Genomic DNA, 24408 nt, shown 5'->3' with positions numbered 1-24408 from the left:
ACCAAAAACCCTCCAGCAAGTTATCACTCATAGGAACCCAGTTTGAAAAATCGATACAGTATAAACAAGATATCACACAGACTGCAAAAAGTGTACTTGGACTGAAAATATAGTCCAAAGTGCTAACAGCACTTTGCCAAAATGTATGGAGGTCTGGTCAGTGGCCCAAAGAATGGAAAAGGCCAGGATTTATCTCAATATCTTATACAAAAGATTGTTCCACCCACCATAGCCTTGATAACACATGTGGATAAAATTCTCTTTAAGATAATCTTACCAACAGAAAACTGCCTGATATACAAGCAGGATTTTGGAAAAGAAGAGGAACATGTGATTACATTGTCAATCTACATGGAGAATAGAAAAACCAAAAGAACACCAAATAGACCTCTACAATGTACTTCATTGACTACACAAAGGTTTTCAGTTGTGTTGACAATGACAAACTCTGGAACTGCCTCAAAGAACTGGGAATAACACCACACTACATCCAATTCATTCAGTCCTTGTAATCTGATGGGCAGCCACTATAAAATGAAATATGGAGACACAAAATAATTCAGTATTGGAAAAGGCACCCATAAGGTTGCATCCTGCCATCTACATTACTTACATGTACACAGAAATAGTTATGTTTATGTTTATTAGATTTGTATGCCACCCCTCTCCGTAGACTCGGGGCGGCTCACAACACAATAAAAACAGTTTATAACAAATCTAATAATTTACAATTTAAGATATTTAAAAAAAAACCATTATTAAGCAGACATACATACAAGCATACCATACATAAATTGTATAGGCCCAGGGGAGATATTTCAGTCCCCCCCCATGCCTGACGACAAAGGTGGGTTTTAAGGAGTTTACGAAAGGCAAGGAGGGTAGGGGCAGTTCTAATCTCTGGGGGGAGCTGATTCCAGAGAGTCGGGCCCACCACAGAGAAGGCTCTTCCCCTGGGGCCCGCCAACCAACATTGTTTAGTTGACGGGACCCAGAGAAGGCCCACTCTGTGGAACCTAATCGGTCGCTGGGATTCGTGCGGCAGGAGGCGGTCTCGGAGATATTCTGGTCCAATGCCATGAAGGGCTTTAAAGGTCATAACCAACACTTTGAATTGTGACCAGAAATTGATCGGCAACCAATGCAGACTGCGGAGTGTTGGTGTTATATGGGCATTTTTGGGAAAGCCCATGATTGCTCTCGCAGCTGCATTCTACACGATCTGAACTTTCCGAACACTTTTCAAAGGTAGCCCCATGTAGAGAGCATTACAGTAGTCGAACCTCGAGGTGATGAGGGCATGAGTGACTGTGAGAAATATACATTTGGAGGAATCTACCATTGGGCTTAAAATCGGTGGTAGGAATATCAACAACCTCTGATAGGCAGATGATACAACTGCTTGCAGATGATACAACTGCTTGCAGAAAGCAAGAAGGATCCGGAGTGGCTAATCTCTTTGACTGAGAGAATCAAAGATGAAAATGAAAAATGTAGATGCACTTTAACGTCAAGAAAACAAAGATTATGACAACTGCAGAGAACAAGCAGGGCAGAATGCAGATCAACAATGAGGCCATTGAAACAGTAAAATTCATCTTCCTGGGCTCTAAAATCATCCAATGTGGTGACTGCAGCCCTAAGATCAGAAAGTGGATACCACCACTTGGAAGAATTGCAATGTCTGCCATAAGATCTGGAATAGTAAAGATATCAACCTCAAAACCAAATGCAAATTAGTTAACGCAATAATTTTTCCAATTGCTACTTAAGGCACTGAAATTTGGACTCTGAAAAAGCCAGGTAAGAGAATGTCTATGGAGATTCTCAGTCATTCCGGTCATGGTTGTCGCAAAGGAATAAAGGAAATCAGAACTAAAGAAGTTTCTTGGATCAGAAGTGAAATGCCTTCAAGGAAAAACAAAGAAAATCCAGTTGCCTTTGAAAAAGCACCTTTGGAGCAGATAGGAGAAGGATGGATGCTTTTGAACTGTGGGATTGGCAGTGACTAATACACATCCCCTGGACTGGAAAAATAACAAAGAAATCCTAGACTAAACCTCACCAAAAAAATCACTTGGAGCCAAGATCGCCAAACAGAAGCTGTCATACTTTGGTCATGTCACGAGAGTTGACCCACTCGAAAAGTCAATCATGCTAGGATTAATCAGTGGAAAAAGGAGAAGGTTCTGCCCTAGTCCCCTCTGGCTGGACACTGTAAAGGATGACACCAGGATGACCATGATGTATCTGAAGGAAATGGTGAGAGATAGAGAGGTATGGAGTGTGCTGATCTTTAGAGTGGCCAAGGGTCATATGCAAATGAATGATGATAATGAGCCTTCTATCCTGGAATTCTGGAATTCTTTTCCCATACTTATTCCTTGTGGAATGGAGTATAGCACATGTGTTTCCTATATGTAGAACTAAGTGCATTGCTTGCAAGTCTCCTACCTGAAAATTTCTATTATTTTGTTTTTAAATTGAAATTTGCTAGATCTACTCTTTGAACATTTTGAGCAGAGTTCATAACATCGAAAGATAATTAATATTTTCGTGAGGAGGTTGACTACAAAATTTGTATACTTGCAATAATTTTTTTAAAAATTCCCATTTTTTTCTTGGAATGCAAAAATTCTTGTTGCTTCATTTCATTGACATTCTGCCTGCTTGTTATAGAACATCATTGACCCATTAAATATCCTTAGAAGATAGTGGCATGATACTTGAATTTAAAAAATGTGAGGAGGGCAGAAACAGCTAGATTTGATCGAAGTGTATAAAATTCTTGATCAAAGTGTATAAAATCATGCATGGGATAGAAAAGGTGGCTAGAGAAAAATTATTTTCTCTATCACACAATACTAGGACAAGAGGGCACTCCCTAAAGCTCATAGGTAAGAAAGGGAGGACTGAAGTGGCTTGGTACAGATTCGGACACGTAATTGCGGCTTTGCTTGAACTGCTTTATTCCAGCATAAACATAACGTTAATACAACAGTCAGTATTCAACTGTCAAACCTCCTCGGGTTTCCCCTATTTAACTGCCAGCTGGCTGAGGAACGAACCAATGGTAATCCCTTATTTTCCCCGGTTGCTAGGTTACCGCCCCTCTCCCGGTGCCCTTTCCTGTTCTCATAACACTTCCTGTATGGAGCCTCTCTAGGCATCTCCTGTCGTTGGTCCTTCCATACATAACAAGGACAAATAAAGGGAAATATTTCTTCACCCAGAGAGTCATTGGTTTATGGAATTCACTTCCAGAAGAGGTTGTGACAGCTGTCAGCCTTGATAGCTTCAAGGCAGGATTAGACAGATTCATGGATGCCAAGTGTATTGGTGGTTATTGAAACGGATGTCCAAGTGCTGCCTCTATGTTGGTTGAGGCAGGCAGGATTCCCTTGGGTACCATTTGTTGGAGGTCAAGGGAAAGGGACGCTTTTGCCTTCTCTTTCTGCTCAAGATCCCCATGGACAATTGGTGGACTTAATGGGCTTTGGCCTGATTCAGCATGGCTCTTCTTATGTTCTTATTTTAAAAGGAAATTCATGTAGAAGTTTTGTTTCTTTGAATTTCAGATAAGGTGAAAAAGGATATTTTTGGATCCTGCACCTTTAAAAAAGAAAAAAATTGAATGCCAATGGAGAAAACCATTGGATGACTCTTATAACACATTTTATATAATTGTCAGTTTAAACTAAAGGATAATGCTTGTTGCTTATGATAAGGAATTAATCATATCCTAATTAAAAAGTATTACAGTTGTCATAAACAAATAACTCAGCTTGGTAGTAAATTGCAACAAAACTGCTCGGTCAAGCACAAAAAAACCATTATAGTACAGCTTTTTACTCACTGATTAAGTCTAGCTTTCCTGTTGTAATGGGGAAAAATTCTTGAATTCTGCACAAGAGTTCAATTTAGATTAGGCACATGTCATGTATCAGAACAAGTAAATATACATACTTAAACACTGAGTATTTGAAAAGAAATTCGAAAACAATATTTAAAGCTTGAGGTTGTTAGCAGTTAAAATAGAAATCTATGCTTTGCGTGTCTCCCCAAACTTCAAACTTCAACTTTAGCCTAGACAAAGGTTAAATATATTCTTGATTTACCTGTTTCTGGAAAAACAATTAGATAGACGAATATTAATTCATTTGGTGACCTTTGGATATGTCTAGATTACAATTCCTCCTGACATAAGACAGCCTTCATCATAAACCATGGGTATTATTCAGCAATTACATGACACCTTTATAATGGAGCTATTAAATGGTTCAGTGCTGTATTGCCAAAGATTAAGAGACTTGATTCCAGACTAAGAATTATAACAAAGCCTTATCTATTATAGATACAATCCTATAATAGCATGATTAAATAAGACAAATTATTTCTTTTTTTTATGCTGCTATATTGCGTTTGTATCACACAGACATGAAAGGTATGACTATTGCTGACAGATGTGACATGGTTCATTGGTCTGTGCAATCCACATTCATATTTCTAAGTTATATAAACTGAAAATGAGAAAGGAAATTGGAATTATATAGTTCTTGTTTCTGTGATCATTTTAAATTCAGCAAGAATACTAAAAAAAACCCCACCCGACACCCCCAAAACCCACATGCATATTAAGAATCAATTTAATTACATATGCTAACATAGTGTGTCCAGTCTCACAAAACAGATTAAAGACATAGCAGGAACTATGTGGCTCCTATCCTTGGAACATCTTGCATCCAGAGGTGAGATTGGCCCCCTGCCCTCCTGACCTTTCACAAAAGCCTGAAGACTTGACTGTGCCAATTGGCTTGGGCCCCTAATGGGGGAATATTACGCTGGAAGTGGTTGATCGACTAATAACAGATCCTACATTCACCCCCGATATATTCTGCTCCTTTCTTCTCCTTCTTTTAGTTTAGTTATAATCTGATTTCCATTGTGATTGTATTGTATATATTGTAGCAAGCAGCCAAGTCTCTCTCTCTCTCTCCCCCTCCCTCCTTCCCTTCTCTGTCTCTGTGTTTGTCTGTCTGCCTACCCCTCCCTCCCTCCTTCTCTCTTTCTCTCTCAATGGGGTTTCCCCAAATATGCCCATGTTACACCAACACTCCGCAGTCTGCACTGGTTGCCGATCAGTTTCCGGTCACAATTTAAAGTGCTGGTTATGACCTATAAAGCCCTTCATGGCACTGGACCAGATTATCTCCGGGACTACCTTCTGCCACACGAATCCCAGTGACCAGTTAGGTCCCACAGAGTGGGCCTTCTCCGAGTCCTGTCAACTAAACAATGTCATTTGGCGGGACCCAGGGGAAGAGCCTTCTCTGTGGTGGCCCCGGCCATCTGGAACCAGCTCCCCCCAGAAATTAGAATTGCCCCCACCCTCCTCATCTTTCGTAAGCTCCTTAAAACCCACCTCTGCCGTCAGGCATGGGGGAACTGAGATATTCCTTCCCCCTAGGCCCTACAATTTATGCATGGTATGTTTGCGTGTATGTTTGGTTTTATAATAAGTTTTTTTTTAGTTGTTTTAGTATTGGATTGTTACATGCTGTTTTTATCATTGTTGTTAGCCGCCCTGAGTCTACAGAGAGGGGCGGCATACAAATCCAATAAATAATAATAATAATAACAACAACAACAACATTTCTAGATACTCAGGAATGCTAAAAAAAATAAAGGGAACACTTAAAGAACAGAATATAACTTCAAGTAGATCAAACTTCTGTGAAATCAAACTGTCCACTTAGGAAGCAACACTGATTGACAATCAATTTCACATGTGTTGTACAAATGGAATAGTTGTGCAAATGAAATATTCAATGAGAATATTTCATTCATTCAGATCTAGGATGTGTTATTTGAGTGTTCCCTTTATTTTTTTGAGCAGTATATATTCCAGCGTAAACCATATTCACCTTTACTCAATCATTTGGTTTAATTTATCTCCATTTCTTAAACTTTGCAATGAAAACAACTTACCGGTAGCTATTTTGTAAAAAATATTCCTAAAATTGGAATGCACAACCACTAAGGAGTTGAAGAAATGGCTTCCTTTTTTACATCTGTAATTTTTGTGATGATGTAGCATTATATTTTTAAAGAAATTATTCCATTAATGATGTTGACTTTATTGGCACAATATTAAAAAAAAGTCTGTATTACCTTTCTCCTCCTGCAGAACTTAAACATTTCAAAAACAAAATTACAGAAGGCTGAACCATTTATATTAACAGCCACTAGAGGTCTGCTAGTATTATAAAAAAGTAAAGATTTCTCTACCAGCCCTATATACTGTACGTAGTCAATAAGTATTGATTTCTGCAACTATTAACAATCTTCTAATTTATTAAAAATAATTTCCTTCTTAAATATAAATTGATTGCCTTGTGCCTAATATTTTGTGCACCATAACCCTAACTATTTTTATTCAGGAATCTATGAATTCCAGGAATTTGTTTACTCAGACATAGCCTCATAGCCTTTCAAAGCAGGACACAGCAGAAATAATTTTTAGGCATACAGAAAGTAAATGTACTTGCTCATCTTAAAAACTCACATCATCCAAGTTTAGTTTATATCTCTTTTGAGATAAATATAGATATTAATGAAGTTATTTTAAATTGTTATAAATCACTTGATATATAGATTGGATTATTTCAAAATATCAGTGCAACATTATGTCTAGCAGTTTTGAATATAATCACACAAATAAAGTGTGAGAAAATCTGGTAAGTAAGTAATTAATGCTCCATGTATTTTTTATTTTTTTTTGTCAATGCAAAATCTGTGAAATATTCTGAAGTTTTAACTTACTTGTTTTGGCAGCTTTCTATTTTCCCATACAGAGTTAGATCAAAATTTACTGATCTCATGGTCCACAAAGTTAACTGATAAGCCTACCTGGACATGTTCAATGATGTTATACAACAGCTCTTGTTGTCATAGTAATTGCTGTGCTCACAATGTTCATTTTGTATTGTCAGTAAGCCAAAAGCAGGTCTATACTCTGAGAGTAATAAAGCTTGCATAACAGATCATGAAAATTTATAACTAACCTTACAGTTTTATTATTAATGGATTATTAGTTACCACCTTCTGTCTTCAGTGCCAATAGTTTTTTCTGTCTCAGAAGCAACCGGTAATGTAGGTTTGCATATTTTATCCTACAGACAACTATGTAGCACTGTTTTATGATTTTACAGTTGTACAATTAAAACATGCAAAATAGAACTTAAGTTTTTTCTAATCTATACGCAACTTATGATCTTGACTTCAAGGAAGTTCATCATATGTGTAGGTTATTTTTATATTATTATTATTATTATTATTATTATTATTATTATTATTATTTATTGGATTTATATGCCGCCCCTCTCCGAAAACTCGGGACGGCTAACAGCAATCATAAACAGTATACAATAATAATCCAATACTAAAAGCGAATTAAAAACCCCTTAATATAAAAAACCAAACATACATACAAACATACTGGGGTGCTGTAGGGTTTCCTGCTCAGGCAGGGGGTTGGACTCGATGACCTAACGGTCCCTTTCAACTCTATTAATAAAATAAAATAAAATAAAATAAAATACCATGCATACAATTGTAAAGGCCTAGGGGGAGATGGAATCTTAATTCCCCCATGCCTGGTGGCAGAGGTGGGTTTTAAGTAGCTTGCAAAAGGCAAGGAGGGTGGGGGCAATTCTAATCTCTGGGGGGAGTTGGTTCCAGAGGGCCGGGGCCACCACAGAGAAGGCTCTTCCCCCGGGTCCTGCCAAGCAGCATTGTTTAGTTGACGGGACCCGGAGAAGACCCACTCTGTGGGACCTAACTGGTCGCTGGTATTCGTGCGGCAGAAGACGGTCCCTGAGATAATCTGGTTAAAGAAAAACAAAACAAAACTACAGAAAGTTGTGATATAATGAAAAGGTCATGCAGAATAAATAAAAATCTATGAAGAGATTTCAGATTGGCTTGCAGCCTGGAGGAATAGAGTTCTCTAGTGCAGTGTTTCCCAACCTTGGCAACTTGAAGATATTTGGACTTCAAATCCCAGAATTCCTCAGCCAGCAGATGCTGGCTGGGGAATTCTGGGAGTTGAAGTCCAGATATCTTCAAGTTGCCAAGGTTGGGAAACACTGCTTTAGTGATTAGTGAAATGTAACTATTGGAAAGGTGAAAGCAAGAGGTTAATCCCAGTCTTCTTTTCTGTGAGGGGTCTTTGGTGCTGTCTCATCTTGCTTGTTTTCTCGCAGACAGTTCATTATTCAAACTAGGTAACAACATCAATGTTTTCTGTTTCTGTAAATTTACTTTTGTCTAATATGGAGGAGAAAGAAGACAGGCTGATATGCAGGAATTCAGAAATAATAGATGTTATGTGACGCAGCCAGGCCAGTCACCCTAATGTGACCTGGAAAATTAAATTCTTAATATCTCTCATTCCATATTAAGCAGCAAGCATCTGGATCTATATTTTTCAGAATTTGCTGCAACAGGGAGCATCCCATAGGCGTTGCAATTGATAGGGATGCTGTAACCAATTCAAAAGTTTGGTAGAAATTAGAATTCCACTTTTCCAAACACACCATCATTTATTCCATGCTAAGAAGGACAACAAAGTTGATCTTGCTAAAAAAAAGAAGTAGGAAACATTTATACATATTGGACTATTGAAAGTTCTTTCTGAAGAAGTAAATATTGGGATTCATAGAGTTTGGTTTATGTTTGTTTTTTCACACAACTCCTTTCCCAACTCTTTGAAGACTTCTCCCAAGAAAATTGAAATGAAATACATTTCTACATTTATGGTTATGATTATGGAGCAACCCAGCTATTATTTTGTCAAAATAACAACAAAGTATTAAGCAATGGCTAGATAATATTGTGAAAGTTATTTAAATTTCTACTGCAGTAATGATCCTCCATGTCTCTTGGTGGCTATATTCACCATTTATTTTGTCAATTTTACTTTTCCAGTAAATTTGTATAATACAGCAAGTTGCTGAAAGCATTGTTCCAATGTTAAGGACCAATCATGGGCTTCTCCCCCATTAGTGACAGTGAGTTTATAATTGTTGAATTATATGAATTGTAGACTTTCATGAACAATTGTGGGGGGGAAAGGCTAATAATAATAATAATAATAATAATAATAATAATAATAATAATAATAATAATAATTTATTAGATTTGTATGCCGCCTCTCTCCGAGGACTCGGGGCTCTTAGATTCCATTTCTGACATTCATTCCCACAGGATTTTAGAAGTGTATATCATCAGTGCTAGTAAGGAATGTTATTCTCTAGTCAGTTTATATTCTGGGTGGTTTGTCTGTCAGTGTTGGTGGGGGTAGTCTTAGATATTCTTTGATTACATTAGATTAGATTAGATTTATTGGATTTATATGCCGCCCCTCTCTGCAGACTCAGGGCGGCTCACAGCAATGGCAAAAACAGTACATAGTGACGAATCCAATACCCACCAATCCAATTACAATTTTAGGTTAAGAAATTAATAAAAACAACCCCAATATATATAAAAAACAAGCACACAATCAATCAAACACCAAAACAACATGGGTAAGGGGAGATGTTTCAATTCCCCCATGCCTGACGGCAGAGGTGGGTTTTAAGGAGTTTATGAAAGGCAAGGAGGGTGGGGGCAATCCTAATCTCAGGGGGGAGTTGGTTCCAGAGGGTCAGAGCCCCCACAGAGAAGGCTCTTCCCCTGGGTCCCGCCAGATGACATTGTTTAGTCGATGGGACCCGAAGAAGGCCAACTCTGTGGGACCTAACCGGTCGCTGGGATTCATGCGGCAGAAGACGGTCCCGAAGATATTCTGGTCTGGTGCCATGAAGGGCTTTATAGGTCATAACCAACACTTTGAATTGTGACTGGAAACTGATCGGCAACCAATGCAGACTGCGGAGTGTTGGAGTAATATGGGCATACTTAGAGAAGCCCATAATTGCTCTCACAGCTGCATTCTGCACGATCTGAAGTTTCCGAACGCTTTTCAAAGGTAGCCCCATGTAGAGAGCGTTACAGTAGTCGAACCTCGAGGTGATGAGGGCATGAGTGACTGTGAGCAATGACTCCCGGTCCAAATAGGGCCGCAGCTGGCGCTATTTACTGTTGGCTCTTGGGCAGTTTCTTGATTGGGGTATTGTTTCCTTGATGGTTGGTCTGATGTTAATCTTGCAATTAATCTATGATGAATTAATCTATGCTTACACTCATTATTAGCACTGATAATGTTACCTAGTTTGGAAATGAAACGTCTGGAAGAAAACAAGCAAGCTAAGAGAGCACCAAGGAGCCCTCATTTCAACCCAAAGCTGCAAATATTCTCCTTTTATCGGCATCTTAAAGTCAGCGGAGGGCTATGAGCCGGAATGCTAAATTACGCTCACGGCCACAGCTTGTAAGTTCTTGCAGGACCAGCACAATTTTGCTGCTGCACCTGTGGAGGTAGCAAAATCGCACACAGAGCTGCACGTAAAACCTTGCTGAAACACGGGTGCAATTTTGCTACCTCCATAGGTGCAGCAGCAAAATCACGCTGGTCCCGCAAGAACTTATGAGCCGTGTCCGCGAGCGCAATTTAGCGTTCCGGCACGTAGCCCACTGCTGCTTAAAATATATCCAATCAGCATGTAATCAATACAGATATACAAGCATATGATCCCACACTGAAGTTTTGGATACTTTTCAAGGATGGACTGCACAATGAGTGTGCTCAATGGCTATGCAGCTAATCTTTTAAAAATCTGGTTGGTTTAGGGAGAACTACAGCTAAGACATCAGTTGTAAAGATGCACAAATATTAATCATTGCAGCCATCATTTGCAATGATGAGGATCCATCAGAATAATAGTGCAATGGCCTAGAGCCGTGATGGTGAACCTATGGCACATGTGCCACAGGTGGCACACAGTGCCATATCAGAGGGCACACAAGGCATTGCCCTATGTCAGTTCTAGCATGCATGTAGCCAACTGATTTTCAGCCTTGGGGAAGGCCATTTCATCCACCGGAGGCTTCAGGGAAGTTTCTCTGAAGCCCCAAAGTGCAAAAAGCTGCCTAATGGGCAAACTGGAAGTTTAGAAAATAGACTTCCGGTTTGCATACTATGCTGTTTTTTGCACTCTGAGGCTTCAGGAAGCTTCCCTGAAGCCCCCTGAGTGTGCAAAACAGTACAACGGGCAAACTGGAAGTCTGTTTTTCCAAACTTCTGGTTTGGCCATTTTTTCATTTTCCCAAGCTTCAGTGAGGCCTATGCGCATGTGCTAGGACCGGGGTGGTGGTGGTACTCATGTACCAGGGGTAGTGTGGGGGCTGTGCATGCATGGGAGGAGGGAATGAGTGTGGGCACATGTGTGTGTGCCAGCAGATGCACACATGCTCTTTTGGCACGCGAACCAAAAAAGATTCACCATCACTGGCCTAGGCAATCTCAGGCAGGGCACTGGCAATATTGTCAACAGGGGTGAGCCGGGGTGGCGCAGCAGGTAGAGTGCTGTACTGCAGGCCACTGAAGCTGACTGTAAATCTGTAGGTCAGCGGTTCATATCTCATCACCGTCTCAAGGTTGACTCAGCCTTCCATCTTTCCAAGTTGGGTAAAATGAGGACCCGGATTGTAGGGGCAATAGGCTGGCTCTGTTAAAAAGTGCTATTGCTAACATGTTGTAAGCCACCCTGAGTCTAAGGAGAAGGGAGAAAAATCAAATCAAATCAAATAAATGAATGAATGAATGAATGAATGAATGAATGAATGAATGAATAAATAAATAAATAAATAAATAAATAAATAAATAAATAGACAGACAGACAGACAGACAGACAACATAGGGAATTGCATGTTTCACTAAGACAACCATGCAGATCAGATGTAGAATTGGACCATTTTAATTTGTCCTGTCCCTCCTCAGAGGTTGTAGTTTGTAGGATATAATAATAATAATAATAATAATAATAATAATAATAATAATTATTATTATTATTATTATTATTATTATTATTATTATTTATTAAATTTGCATGCCGCCCCTCTCTGCAGACTCGGGGCGGTTCACAACAATAATAAAACAGTGTACAATGAACAAATCTAATATTTAAAAGAAAATATCTAAAAACCCATTATTTAAAAAACATACAACACAAGCATACCATACATAAAACTATATAAGGGTATAACATAACATGGAGGAATGTATAATATTTAAGAAAGGAACTATATTGCATTCAAAATAAAATTCACTCAGTGGGGCCAATATCTATGTAAACAATGTTCTAATATATCTGTCAAACGTATTTCCAATTTATTAATCATCCTTAGCAAAATGAATAGATAATCCCAGGCTGCAGTAAATTTAGGATAATTATATTTTAGACGAAGAACCCATAGTCCTGGTTGAAGGTTGATACAGCCTCCCTGTAATCTTTTAAACTAATGTCAGTAGTCCCACTGTTAGAATATGTTGTCATGGCAACAACATCTCTTACTTTGTGCAGGAAAAATTAGCTCTTACTGTGCAGTGGAGAAACATAGAGGGAGTCAAGCTAATCCCAGGGTGATATGTAAGAAAAAGGTTGGACTTCGCCTAGGGGATGCTGTATTCGCAATGCTAGAATTGACCTGCCACCGGTTCTGATATTTAAGTTAAAGAGCAGAATTCACAGTAAGTGACAGCTCCTCCAGAGAGTGTTATTGGCTCAGAGCTTTCTAAGGCTTGTTGAAGAATACCCCATACCCATAAATGACATTAGGCAGCTCTGTGTGGTATATCTGTATCTTCACTAGTTTAGATGTCAAGCTTTATTTAATACAGAAACTATGGGAAAAAATTGTCTCAAACTAACCATCAAATACTATGTACCTATAAGATTTATTTATGGGTTTATTAAAAGCCATGACATTGAGGCTGAAAAGGAAGTTAGGAAATCTGGAGAAATGAAAACTGTACTGCAGCTTATAAAAACATTGAGCAGTCTGTGCAAGTTTAGACATTGTTTTATTGTTGATAAATGGACTTCATTTAGAAATGTCAAGAAAATAAGGGGACAAGTAAACCGTAAGAAAAAAATAGAACAACCATCTCATGTGTGATATGTTTCTCATGCAGTGCAGTACAATATGTAAAACATAAACACATCTTTTCATTAGGCAAGTGGTTGGAAAGTAGTTAATGTTTGCTAAACAGTGGTACTTCATGATACAAACTTAATTGGTTCCAGGAGGAGGTTCGTAAGGTGAAAAGTTCGTAAGACGAAACAATGTTTCCCATAGGAATCAATGTAAAAGCAAATAATGCATGCAAATCCTTCAGGAAAATCCCAAACTTTAGAAGAGGGCAGGGAGGAGCAGCTAAAGGGGGCGGGTGGAAAAAGCAAGGCTAGGCTAAAGGGTGAGTGGGAAGGAAGAAAGGCAAGGGGAGCGCCCCTCCCTTTTCTTTCTTCAAAAGACACCCTTTCAGTGCCTGTGCAAGCATGCTGTTCTCCTTTTTTAAATGCAAACTTTCCCCCTCCAAGCAGCCCCTCCCTTTTCTTTCTTCAAAAGACACCCTTTCAGTGCCTGTGCAAGCACGCTGTTCTCCTACTTTTTTAAATGCAAACTCTGTCCCCCTCCAAGCCGCCCCTTCCTTTTCTTTCTTCAAAAAAGGGGAAAAAAAGAAACCCCTTCATCCCAGCAGCAGCAGCAGCTTGGGTTCGTAAGGTGAAAATAGTTCGGAAGAAGAGGCAAAAAAATCTTAAACACTGGGTTCGTATCTCGAAAAGTTCATTAGAAGAGGCGTTCGTAAGATGAGGTACCACTGTATTATGTTTAAGGGGTCTATTTCACAATCTATAGAAAATGATCCATTTCGCGTTCAATCCTAAACCATATAGCAAGCTTTGAAAAGAACGAGTGAAAAAATGGCAAGATAAAGTACTAAGCTTTATGCAAGCTTTTAATGCAAGTCACATTAAAAAGGGATATGCTTATGGATTATCCTGATGAGGTTTGCATAATGGTGTGTAAATGTGTTTTTGTGGTGAAATATGTATGAGATATGAAATAAATATTGTGCTTCTGAGTTCTATGTTGATCTTCCTTGTAACATAAAACACAATTTATACTCCTTCTTATACAATGAAATAAAGACAGTGGACTGAAAATGAGGTTAGTTTTGTAGCGATCATATCTTTACTGCTGTAATCAAATCAATATATCCCATCAATATAGCCCATCACGTTTTTAAGTAACTTCTGCATGATTCTAAAAAAACTCATAGGCAGTAGGTATACTTCATCAAAGATTTATACTTTTTAAATTAAACTGTTCTACCTCTTGTTCAAGAAGCTGAATTGAATTTTTTTTATAAATTGGAGCAGAATAGAGATCAGAGCTTTTAAATGAGAAAATTAATAGTTACAGAGAACAGTATGAGCAGGTATAATAAAACTAGCGAAACATTTGCCATAGTGCAAGAATTTATTTTAGCAGTTACTGCCAGCAGAAAATACATTAAATGTCTAGAAAGCAGAATCCAGAAAGCTACCGGTATGAGCATCATAGTATCACCAAGGGTGATGCAATATCTGCTCTGCCAATGTGTTAATTAAGCTGATTTGTTTGTGCATTGGGTAGTAGTTGTTGAATTGAATTGAAGTGTGGGTTAGACAATACGATTGATCTGTTGAATTTGTAATTGGTTGACTCAATGTATAAACATTAGTGGAGCTATAGGGAGGGAAGCCTGCAGCGAGGTCCACCGAGATTCTGTCTTAAGCCCAATAATCTTCAATATCTCCATAAACAATTTAGATGAGAGGATAGAAGGGGAACTCATCAAATTTGCTGATGACACCAAGCTGAAGGGAATAGCCAACCCTTTAGAAGACAGAATGATGACAGATTTGAATACTGGGCCCTAGCCAACAAAATGCAATTCTGTGGTGAACAAAGTAAGGTTTTACACTTAAGCAAGAAAAACCAAATGCAGAGGAATAGAATAAGTTAGAATAGGTCAGTGATGGCAAACCTATGGCACGGGTGCACAAGTGGTACACAGAGCCATATCTGCTGGCACGCAAACCGTTGTCCTAGCTCAGCTCCAACCTGCTTGTGTGTGCCTGCCAGCTGATTTTCGGCTTACACAGAGGCTCTGGGAGGGTGTTTTTGGCTTTGGGGGGGCGTTGGGGAGGGCATTTTTACCCTCCACCAGCTCCATGGAAGCCTTTGGAGCATGGGGAGGGCGAAACACGAGCTTACTGGACCCACCAGAAGTTGGGAAACAGGCCATTTCTGGCCTCCAGAGGGCAGAGGAAGCTGTTTTCGACCTCCCAAGGCATTGAATTATGGGTGTGGGCACTTGCACATGTGTGACACATGGTCTTTTGGCACCCAAGGAAAAAAAGATTCACCATCACAGGAATAGGTGATACATTACTCAATAGCAGTAACTGTGAGATGGATGTAGGAATCTGCATGAACAGAGGGATAGTATCAAGAATAGATCATATGATGTCTTGGTGTTGTTTTATATTGCACTACCATCCTTGTGACCCAGTTTTGGTCACAATGATACAAAAAAGTTGTTAAGACTCTAGAAAAAAGTGTGGAGAAAAACAACAAACATGATTAGAGGACTGGAGGTGAAAAGATATGAAAAATGATTTCAGGAACTGGAGATGTCTAATCTAATGAACAGGAAGGACTAGGAGTGATATGAGAGCAACCGTCCAATATTGAAGGGGATGTCACAAAGAGGATGTCACACAGCCTATTCTCCAAAATACCTTAAGACAGGACAAGAAGTAATGGATGGATATATCAAAGGGAGACACTAAGGAGACATTTCCTGTTAATGAGTACAATTAATCAAAGTGTTTTGTCATCACCTATAAAGCCCTTCATGGCACCGGACCAGGGTATCTACGAGACCGCCTTCTGCTGCACGAATCCCAGCGACCGGTTAGGTCCCACAGAGTGAGCCTTCTCCGGGTCCCGTCAACAAAACAATGTCGTTTGGCGGGGCCCAGGGGAAGAGCCTTCTCTGTGGCGGCCCCGGCCCTCTGAAACCAACTCCCCCCGGAGATTAGAATTGCCCCCACCCTCCTCGCCTTTCGTAAGCTCCTTAAAACCCACCTCTGCCGTCAGGCATGGGGGAACTGAGATATTTTTCCCCCCTAGGCCTTTACAATTTATGCATGGTATGTTTTTCTGTATGTGTGTTTGGTTTTACAAATAAGGGGTTTTTAGCTGTTTTAGTATTGGATTTACATGCTGTTTTGTATTACTGTTGTTAGCCGCCCCGAGTCTACGGAGAGGGGCAGCATACAAATCCAATAAATGAATGAATGAATGAATGAATGAATGAATGAATGAATGAATGAATGATATGCCTTTCAAAGTTGTGACTGTTCCATCATTGGATGGTAGAGAATGTCCCTCCTAGAAGTGTTACAGCTCTATCCCTTCTGTCCCAAATCAACAAAGCTGATAATAATGTATGCAAAGTACTAGCTTATTGGGGTGGGGAAGCTCAGCCAATCCCATTGTAAGCACATTGTACTCTGACAATAAAGGTTTGAATTAAATTTATCTGCGACAAGAAAGGGGTGGCCTCTGAGGCCTGTCTGCATAGTCCATACCTCAAGTCCTATCTGAAGTTATATGTGTGGATCTGGTGCTTAGAGCCTGTTCTTGTGCTGCTATGAACAATGCCTCAGTATTGTCGTTTAGTCTTGTTCCAGCCATTGGTAGGATGGACCCACAACCCCCCCCCCCTATTGAATAGCATAGCAGCCTTCTTTCATAGATGCTTGGAAATATCAAAGGAAGATAAACAGGCACCTTGAAATTTTATTTATTTATTTATTTATTTATTTATTTATTTATTTATTTATTTATTTATTATTATTATTTATTATTTATTATTTATTATTTATTATTTATTATTTATTATTTATTATTTATTATTTATTATTTATTATTTATTATTTATTATTTATTATTTATTATTTATTATTTATTATTTATTATTTATTATTTATTATTTATTATTTATTATTTATTATTTATTATTTATTATTTATTATTTATTATTTATTATTTATTATTTATTTACTATTTACTATTTACTATTTACTATTTACTATTTACTATTTACTATTTACTATTTACTATTTACTATTTACTATTTACTATTTACTATTTATTTACTATTTATTATTTATTATTTGCTTGCTTGCTTGCTTGCTTGCTTGCTTGCTTGCTTGCTTGCTTGCTTGCTTGCTTGATTACTTACTTACTTACTTACTTACTTACTTACTTACTTACTTACTTACTTACTTACTTACTTACTTACTTATTCAAAACATGTACAAGATAGCAGGTATTGGCATAAACATAAACAAAAGCAAAGTAAGTACAGGTAAATTTGGACAATAGGACAGTAAGGCAGGGACAGTAGACACAAAGGTGTGGTTATGCACACCCCTTACAGACCTCTTAGGAATGGGGTGAGATCAGGTAGTGTATTCCAGGCATTGATCACTCTGTTGCTGAAATTGTATTTTCTGCAGTCGAGTTTCGAAAGGTTTAGATTGAGTTTGAATCTATTTTGTGCTCGTTTGTTGCTATAAATTATAATCCTCCCATATCATTTTAGATTTTGGTGATATTTTTGTCCTTGTGAATATTCATCTATCTATAACTATGTTTTGAAACACGTCCAAATGCTTGAATATGTACTGAATAATATTTAATTAATTAAAATTACTTTGAGGTTTACATACCCTTTATTCACTTTTTGCTTCCAATTAAATTACAGGATTGCTAGGCCACGCTGCCACTTGATGCCATGCATTATGACTGATTCCAATTACCATAAGAACTTGAACCTTTTCTGTATATATATGATTCTACATATGTTTATGTATAAAAATGTGTAACCTACAGAATGTAAATCTATATGAAAGGCACTGTCTCTGAATGTCAAATAAAAGCATATTTAAAGTATTATAAGCAATATTAATAAATATTAAACATAATATTTCTCTAATTTTATGTTGGTGCACAATGTAGTAATAAATTTTATTATTGTTTTAACAGTAAGAGGAAACTAACCTAACTCACTGATATGGGCATTTTGTTTATTTTTCCCCTGCAATAATAAATTAGGCAATAAAATAAATTACTAATATCATATATATTCTATTAATGATGTGACTTTAGTGTGACTCAGTGTAGGCAGGTGTTATTATTTCACACACAATGAAATTATTAATTTTAGGAACTCCCTATAAATCATTATTCTGTATTTAGTTTATCAAGTGCCATCACCAAAATCAGTTCATAATTTTGTTTGGTTGTATTTACCACAATATGTCCATTTCATAGATTGCTGTGAGCTATGCTTGATACTCTTGAAAATGCTGGAATAATGAAATATATACCAGTATTATAGGAATACATACTCTGTATATCTATATGTCTATATCTATCTGTCTCTGTCATTTCTATCTCTATCTCTATCTCTACCTCTATCTATCTCTATCTCTTGTCCAGATATATATATGCAGAATAACACAGGAAGACTAGATAAGATATCAGGATCTATTGTGGCAATATAATAAACCTGATAAATGACGAAGACACATTTGTATAAAACAGTAGTTTACTCTTCAGTGAAAAATATCTTCAGTCTTCTATATACAGGAACTTTATTATCAGCTATATTCAGCTTGCTTACAAGTAGATATTCAACCAATCCAGTTTATAAATAGATACAAAACCAATCCAGATTTCTAGTTGATACTAAACCGATCCAGGTTTCTTCGTATCACTATCTCAGTTCTACTCAATATCTAACTCATGCTCAAACTGCTCCAGCCAGCCAACTAACAACCATCATCAACAGCAAACGACCACAACGACCACAAGGGAATGGTAAAGTTGATCTGCATCTTATAATGCCCTGGCCCAATCAGGTTGCAGCTCACATCCAATGACTCAGCAATCACATTAGCATGCTTACATTCTACTTTTTACCTTACTACAACGAAATATCACTCAGGATTGCTAAACCTGACATCTCTGTCTCTATCTCTGTCTCTATCTCTATCTCTATCTCTGTCTCTGTCTCTATCATCTCTATCTCTATCTCCATCTCCATCTCATCTATATCTATATCTGTATCTCTCTATTGCTATCTATCTATCTATCTATCTATCTATCTATCTATCTATCTATCTATCTACCTACCTACCTACCTACCTACCTACCTATCTATCAATCATATTTTCACACTACATGCATGACATTCTGGTTATATAGTGTAGGTGAAAAAACAAGCAAAGTAACACTGAATATTCTGTGCAAGTAGAGATTGGTATATTTATTTGAATGCAGTGTTCATGGCATGGTACTAAGCACCTGCAATTTCATTTTCCCCCCCTTGTAGATGATTCAGCTGCAGAGAGTTTTAATGGCAACGAGACTGCAGGACGCAGTTCCAACAATTCAAGTGGAGCACACTGCAGGGAAGTTGCAGAAGCCAATAGTAATGGTAAAACAACTCTGGAGCTAGATGAACAGCCTCTGAACCTGAGTGACAGTCCGTTTTCTGCTCAGCTTACTTCAGAATACAGGTTAGATGACGCAAACAGTGATGGAAAGAGCAAGTACAAGAACATCCTAGCATCTGAACTTAAGTTGGAGCAAGAGGCAAAAGAAAATGGAAGCAAGGTAAGCTGTTTCCACGTTCATAAGGTGTTTCTAGAGCAGAGCCTCTTGAAATTTGTTTTAAAATTTTAATATACTAATTTTAATCAGTTACATTTGGACATTAACAAGTTGTCTTTGTGGGCTTCATCATAGCTGCACATATATTTGCTGGTATTCTTAAAGGCTTCTGTTTATGCAGTTTAAGTTACTAGGGAGAAGTCAGAAGTTTTAGGTTTTGCATATTCCATGCTGATTGGTTGGCCACTTTGGCGCTAAAATTGTACCAATGTCAAAAGTTGCCTGTTGCTGGGGCTGGTTTGTATAAATACTGAAAAGACGCGGCATACGCTCGCTTGCGCTCAACTTGTTTTATAGAATCTGTTTAAGTATATTGCTCCTGTCCGATAATAAACACTGATAAACCGTTTCAGCCTAATCTGAGAGTTATTACAGCTTCTAATAGATAAATGCTAATTTTGTAGAAACATAGTCAATCTGCTAATTTTATCCTTAGTATTGCTCTCCAAAGTATACAATCTACACAATTTATTGAATTCCTTTTTATGCATTGGTATTGGCCATTTCCAGAATGTCTGGCAAATTCAACCAATCTTAGAAACAAGTAAAACACTTCTTTTTTTAAATTCTCAAGTGGATGTCACTGGAATCCAATTATTATTTTTCAATTTGTCAGTAAATCTTCAGTTCACCTCTAACATTGACTATTTGCTTTAGGCTCATTTCCGGATAGTCTCAGTTTATGGATAAATTATCTGCCTTACATTTTATACTGTGGAGCTATAAATAATTAATTCAGACTTACCTGAAATCTTCTTATTCTTCTTTAGTGCTTCTTTGACTCTCATGTTATACAGAAAGTAAACATTTCTCTTGTCAGGTTATAATCCCATATAATCCTATGCTTTTTTCCCTCTCCCCATGCTTTTTGGGCTGTGGATTCTGGTGGGAATATATACAAGCCACATGCACATTACAATGTCCAATTGTTGGTTTCAGCAACCCTAAACAGAATGGTGATAAAATTGGGCACGGCACAGGATTTTTATCTGATGATAATTCTGCTAACTCTACCGTTTGGGGTCATCTAAAATTCAGTGTTATATTCCTTTTGTATAAGCAGAGTTGATGTTTCTAGTTCCTGTGATTCAGAGAGAACAATTTCAATTATAGATGTTATAAACTAGTATAGTTGAAGATGCCAAGTTAGTGTAGACTGATCTGGTTCTATGTTTAAGATTTTCTTTTGAGAAATGAGTAAGTATTTTTAGTAGAAAAGATTAAATGTGCTTAAATGTCTCCCAGCTTTGACAACTTAATTATAGTATGTTGTCAGGGGTCTATAATGCAATCTTTTTAGCATTGGATGAGAAAGTCCCACAACTTCAGAGTCTTCGGAGAGGGGCGGCATACAAATCTAAGTAATAAAATAATAAATAAATAAACTTACATTTGCAGATGTTTTAATCCACTTTAGTTTTGAGGCTTTTCCTAGAACTTTATTATTTAATTATTGATATTTAATAGTTCCACTGTGTTAAAATTTTAAATTGTACATTATTCTGAAACCCAACAGTATGAAAGATGGTTTTAATAATAAACAAGTATAAAAGAAAATATGAACTTATTATTATTATCAATAATGATAATAATAATGGTGGCAAAAGAAAGCATTAAAATATATATGTGTGTATTTATTCCTCTTTCTCTTCCTTCCCTTCCAAAGCAAGGCAGATGCTTTCCTCAAGCAGGTTTCTTAAAATGAAAATTTCTTTCATTCTAGTCACCTGCCCATAGTTGTTCAAGCTATGATTCCGGCAAAAATGAAAACATGGAGAGAGGTGCTGAAGACCTCTCCCTGAACCGGGGAGAAGAAGATGACGATGACCATGATGATCACGAAGATACTGAGAAAGTCAATGAATCTGATGGGGTTGAAGTGGAGCGCCTGAAAGCTTTTAATGTGAGTTACATGATTCTCCTTATTTCCTATGGAATTTTATTTAGTTATTTATTCTATGATTTGGGGCATACGTTAATGTGAGAATTAAAGAGGTGTATTTAAAAAAAAACCATGCAAAGGAATTTCTCCCTTTGTTTTTTATTGACGATACATAAAGGCTGCAATCCTATACCCACTTGCCTGGGAGTAAGCCCCGCTGAACCGAATGGAACTTACTTCTGAATAGACATGTATAGGATTGTATTTAGATAGGATTTTCAAAGAGATGCCAAGTTCGTCTAATTTAGCTATTTAATCAGAATCTAAAGGAAACATTTCAGCTGTGTATTGTGCATGTGTGTGTATGTGTGTGTATGTCTGTCCAGCAAATGAAGTCAGTGGGGAGGGAACCTATAGGTTGTTGATTCCACTGGTCAGCTATTTTCTATTATTTTTTAAATTTTTAATATAATTTTGCATGACAAATACACACACCATAAAAATGTTCACAACAGGGGAAGAATAAGAGATAAGGGTTCTACAGGCCAATAAAGCAATCCTAGCACATTGTTAATAACAGACATGAAACGGTGCTTAGTTTTACAATCTATGTTTTATTTTCCTCATGATTTCTATACACTATAATCTAACCTTTTCTTGTCTTTTGTCAGCCCTAAAATAAAATCCTTGGTTGCTTAATGTTTCTGGCTTTCCATCACAAAGCTCTTCACTGTGTTTATTTTTAAAAAAATTAAATTAAAAAAAGCAGTCTTCCTATCTGTAACTGAGACAGGAAGCTTAAAAAACAACTACCCCTCCAAATCCTTCTCCTCTGTCTACCTCTTCCCAACAGATGTTTGTCAGGCTGTTTGTAGATGAAAACTTGGACCGAATGGTCCCAATCTCTAAGCAGCCCAAAGAAAAGATCCAGGCTATCATTGACTCATGCAGGCGACAATTCCCTGAATACCAAGAGCGTGCCAGAAAGCGTATACGTACTTACCTCAAGTCCTGCAGGCGGATGAAAAGAAGTGGTTTTGAGATGGTGAGTTTTGATTTAAAACCCAGCCCTAGTTTTCATCAAAACCCCCATATGTAAATCCATGACACTATTTTGTTTCCATCTTAGTGTCTCTTTTTATTTGTATTTTTTGGTACTGTCAGGTCAGAGGTTATTCTCTTTTCATCCCCTTTCCTTTGTACAATGCACTGAGAATGCTTAGCCAAATAAAGCACACATTTATGTCTAATATAAATTTATCAAAATGCAGGAGCACCACAAGAGATAAAGGAAGAAATACATAGAAACAAATGTCCATCATCTTTTTATTATTCTAACATTTATATGAAAGACTGCATAGGTAATCTGTTTCTTAAATTAATTGCATGTTTGCAATTTAGTATGCACATACACATGCCTATGCTTAATTACTAATTGTCCTTTAAGGTTATCCTGCTTCAAAAATCATTTGGAAGAAGTGTTTGAACTTTTCATGGGAACAATAATTCTCATTGAGGTGCACAGAATTTCCCCAAGGTTCTTTGTGGCCTGAAAAAAGATTCTGCTGATTTAATAAATTAAAACAAGGTTTTAGTGTGATATGCTGTATGTAGTACAGAGCTACTGTGCTTGTGCAAGATCTAAATCAAGTTGAAGCAAGCACAACTGTTTAAGGTGCTATGATTTTTTCATTTAGATAAAACATATTTTAAAGTATACTTACAAATTAATTTATGAGTTTAAATAAAATAGAGAGCCCTTTTCAATCTGTCAGATTTCTTGGAGAAAGAAATATATAAAATATAAATGAATGTTGGATAGTGGCTGTAAATAAACCATGCTTTTATTTAAATGTTTCACTGAAATTAAATACCAAAACATGTCTTGTAGGAAAAAGAGAAGGAAAAAGAAAAGCCCTGATGCAAATTATTGTTGTTAGCACTTTTATAAAAAAGACCAAAAATTGAAGGTTCAAATTCTTCCCTTCCCTTCATTTTTTATTTCAAATGCAATTTTAAGAAATACGTGAAACTTCCTTCCTTCCTTCCTTCCTTCCTTCCTTCCTTCCTTCCTTCCTTCCTTCCTTCCTTCCTTCCTTCTTTTTCTCTCTGTTTCAGAACTTCAGATGATTATGTTCAAAATAAAGGAACACATCTGCTAAAATTACTAGCTTAGGAAAAGAAATAAAAGAAAACATTACTATAATCAATTGCATTTGTATTCTTATATACATTTAGTATATTTGTACAACTTTCCACAAAAAGTAATGGCTAGTTATAAACATGGGAAACATTAAGGGTGATGAAAAAGTATATGTTCAGTTCACATGCCAAAATATGAAAAAAATATATGTTGAGATACATAGTAATTTGAAAGAATGGCAAGTGCATTTAGCAAATATAATATCGCATTTTCACATTTATTTTGTTTGACTAAGTTATTTAATAGAATAAAAATATTTGTGCAATTGTCTGATTTTGGTAACTTTCCTGTCTTCCCTGGGCAAATTTTATGTAACTTGTTTCATGTGCTATGACTATGTGGTCTCAAAAGTGTTGCATAGTCATAATTATTGTAAGTCATACTGATTATTATTATTATTATTATTATTATTATTATTATTATTAATTGAACTTTTATGCCGCCCCTCTGTGAGGACTCGGGGTGGCTTACAACATATAATGGAGCAATATATAACATCCTAAATCCAATTAATTTACAT

General features: G+C 37.1%; 1 protein-coding gene across 2 annotated transcripts in view; it reads left to right on the top strand.

Annotated features, from left to right (window-relative positions):
• NOL4 (nucleolar protein 4) overlaps positions 1–24408 on the top strand; it is a 140338-nt gene that overhangs the window by 77089 nt on the left and 38841 nt on the right. Inside the window, exons 6-8 of one of the 2 annotated variants that reach the window (XM_070749152.1) lie at positions 19463–19746; positions 21527–21706; positions 22539–22730. In XM_070749152.1, the coding sequence (XP_070605253.1) occupies positions 19463–19746; positions 21527–21706; positions 22539–22730 (656 nt within the window). The remainder of the gene's footprint in view (positions 1–19462; positions 19747–21526; positions 21707–22538; positions 22731–24408) is intronic. The other variant, XM_070749153.1, reaches the window with a different exon arrangement.

Source organism: Erythrolamprus reginae, chromosome 3, assembly GCF_031021105.1.
Source record: "Erythrolamprus reginae isolate rEryReg1 chromosome 3, rEryReg1.hap1, whole genome shotgun sequence".
Taxonomy (NCBI): Eukaryota; Metazoa; Chordata; class Lepidosauria; order Squamata; family Dipsadidae; genus Erythrolamprus; species Erythrolamprus reginae.
Note: the sequence above shows the minus strand (reverse complement) of the source record. Positions and strands in the feature narration are given on the sequence as shown.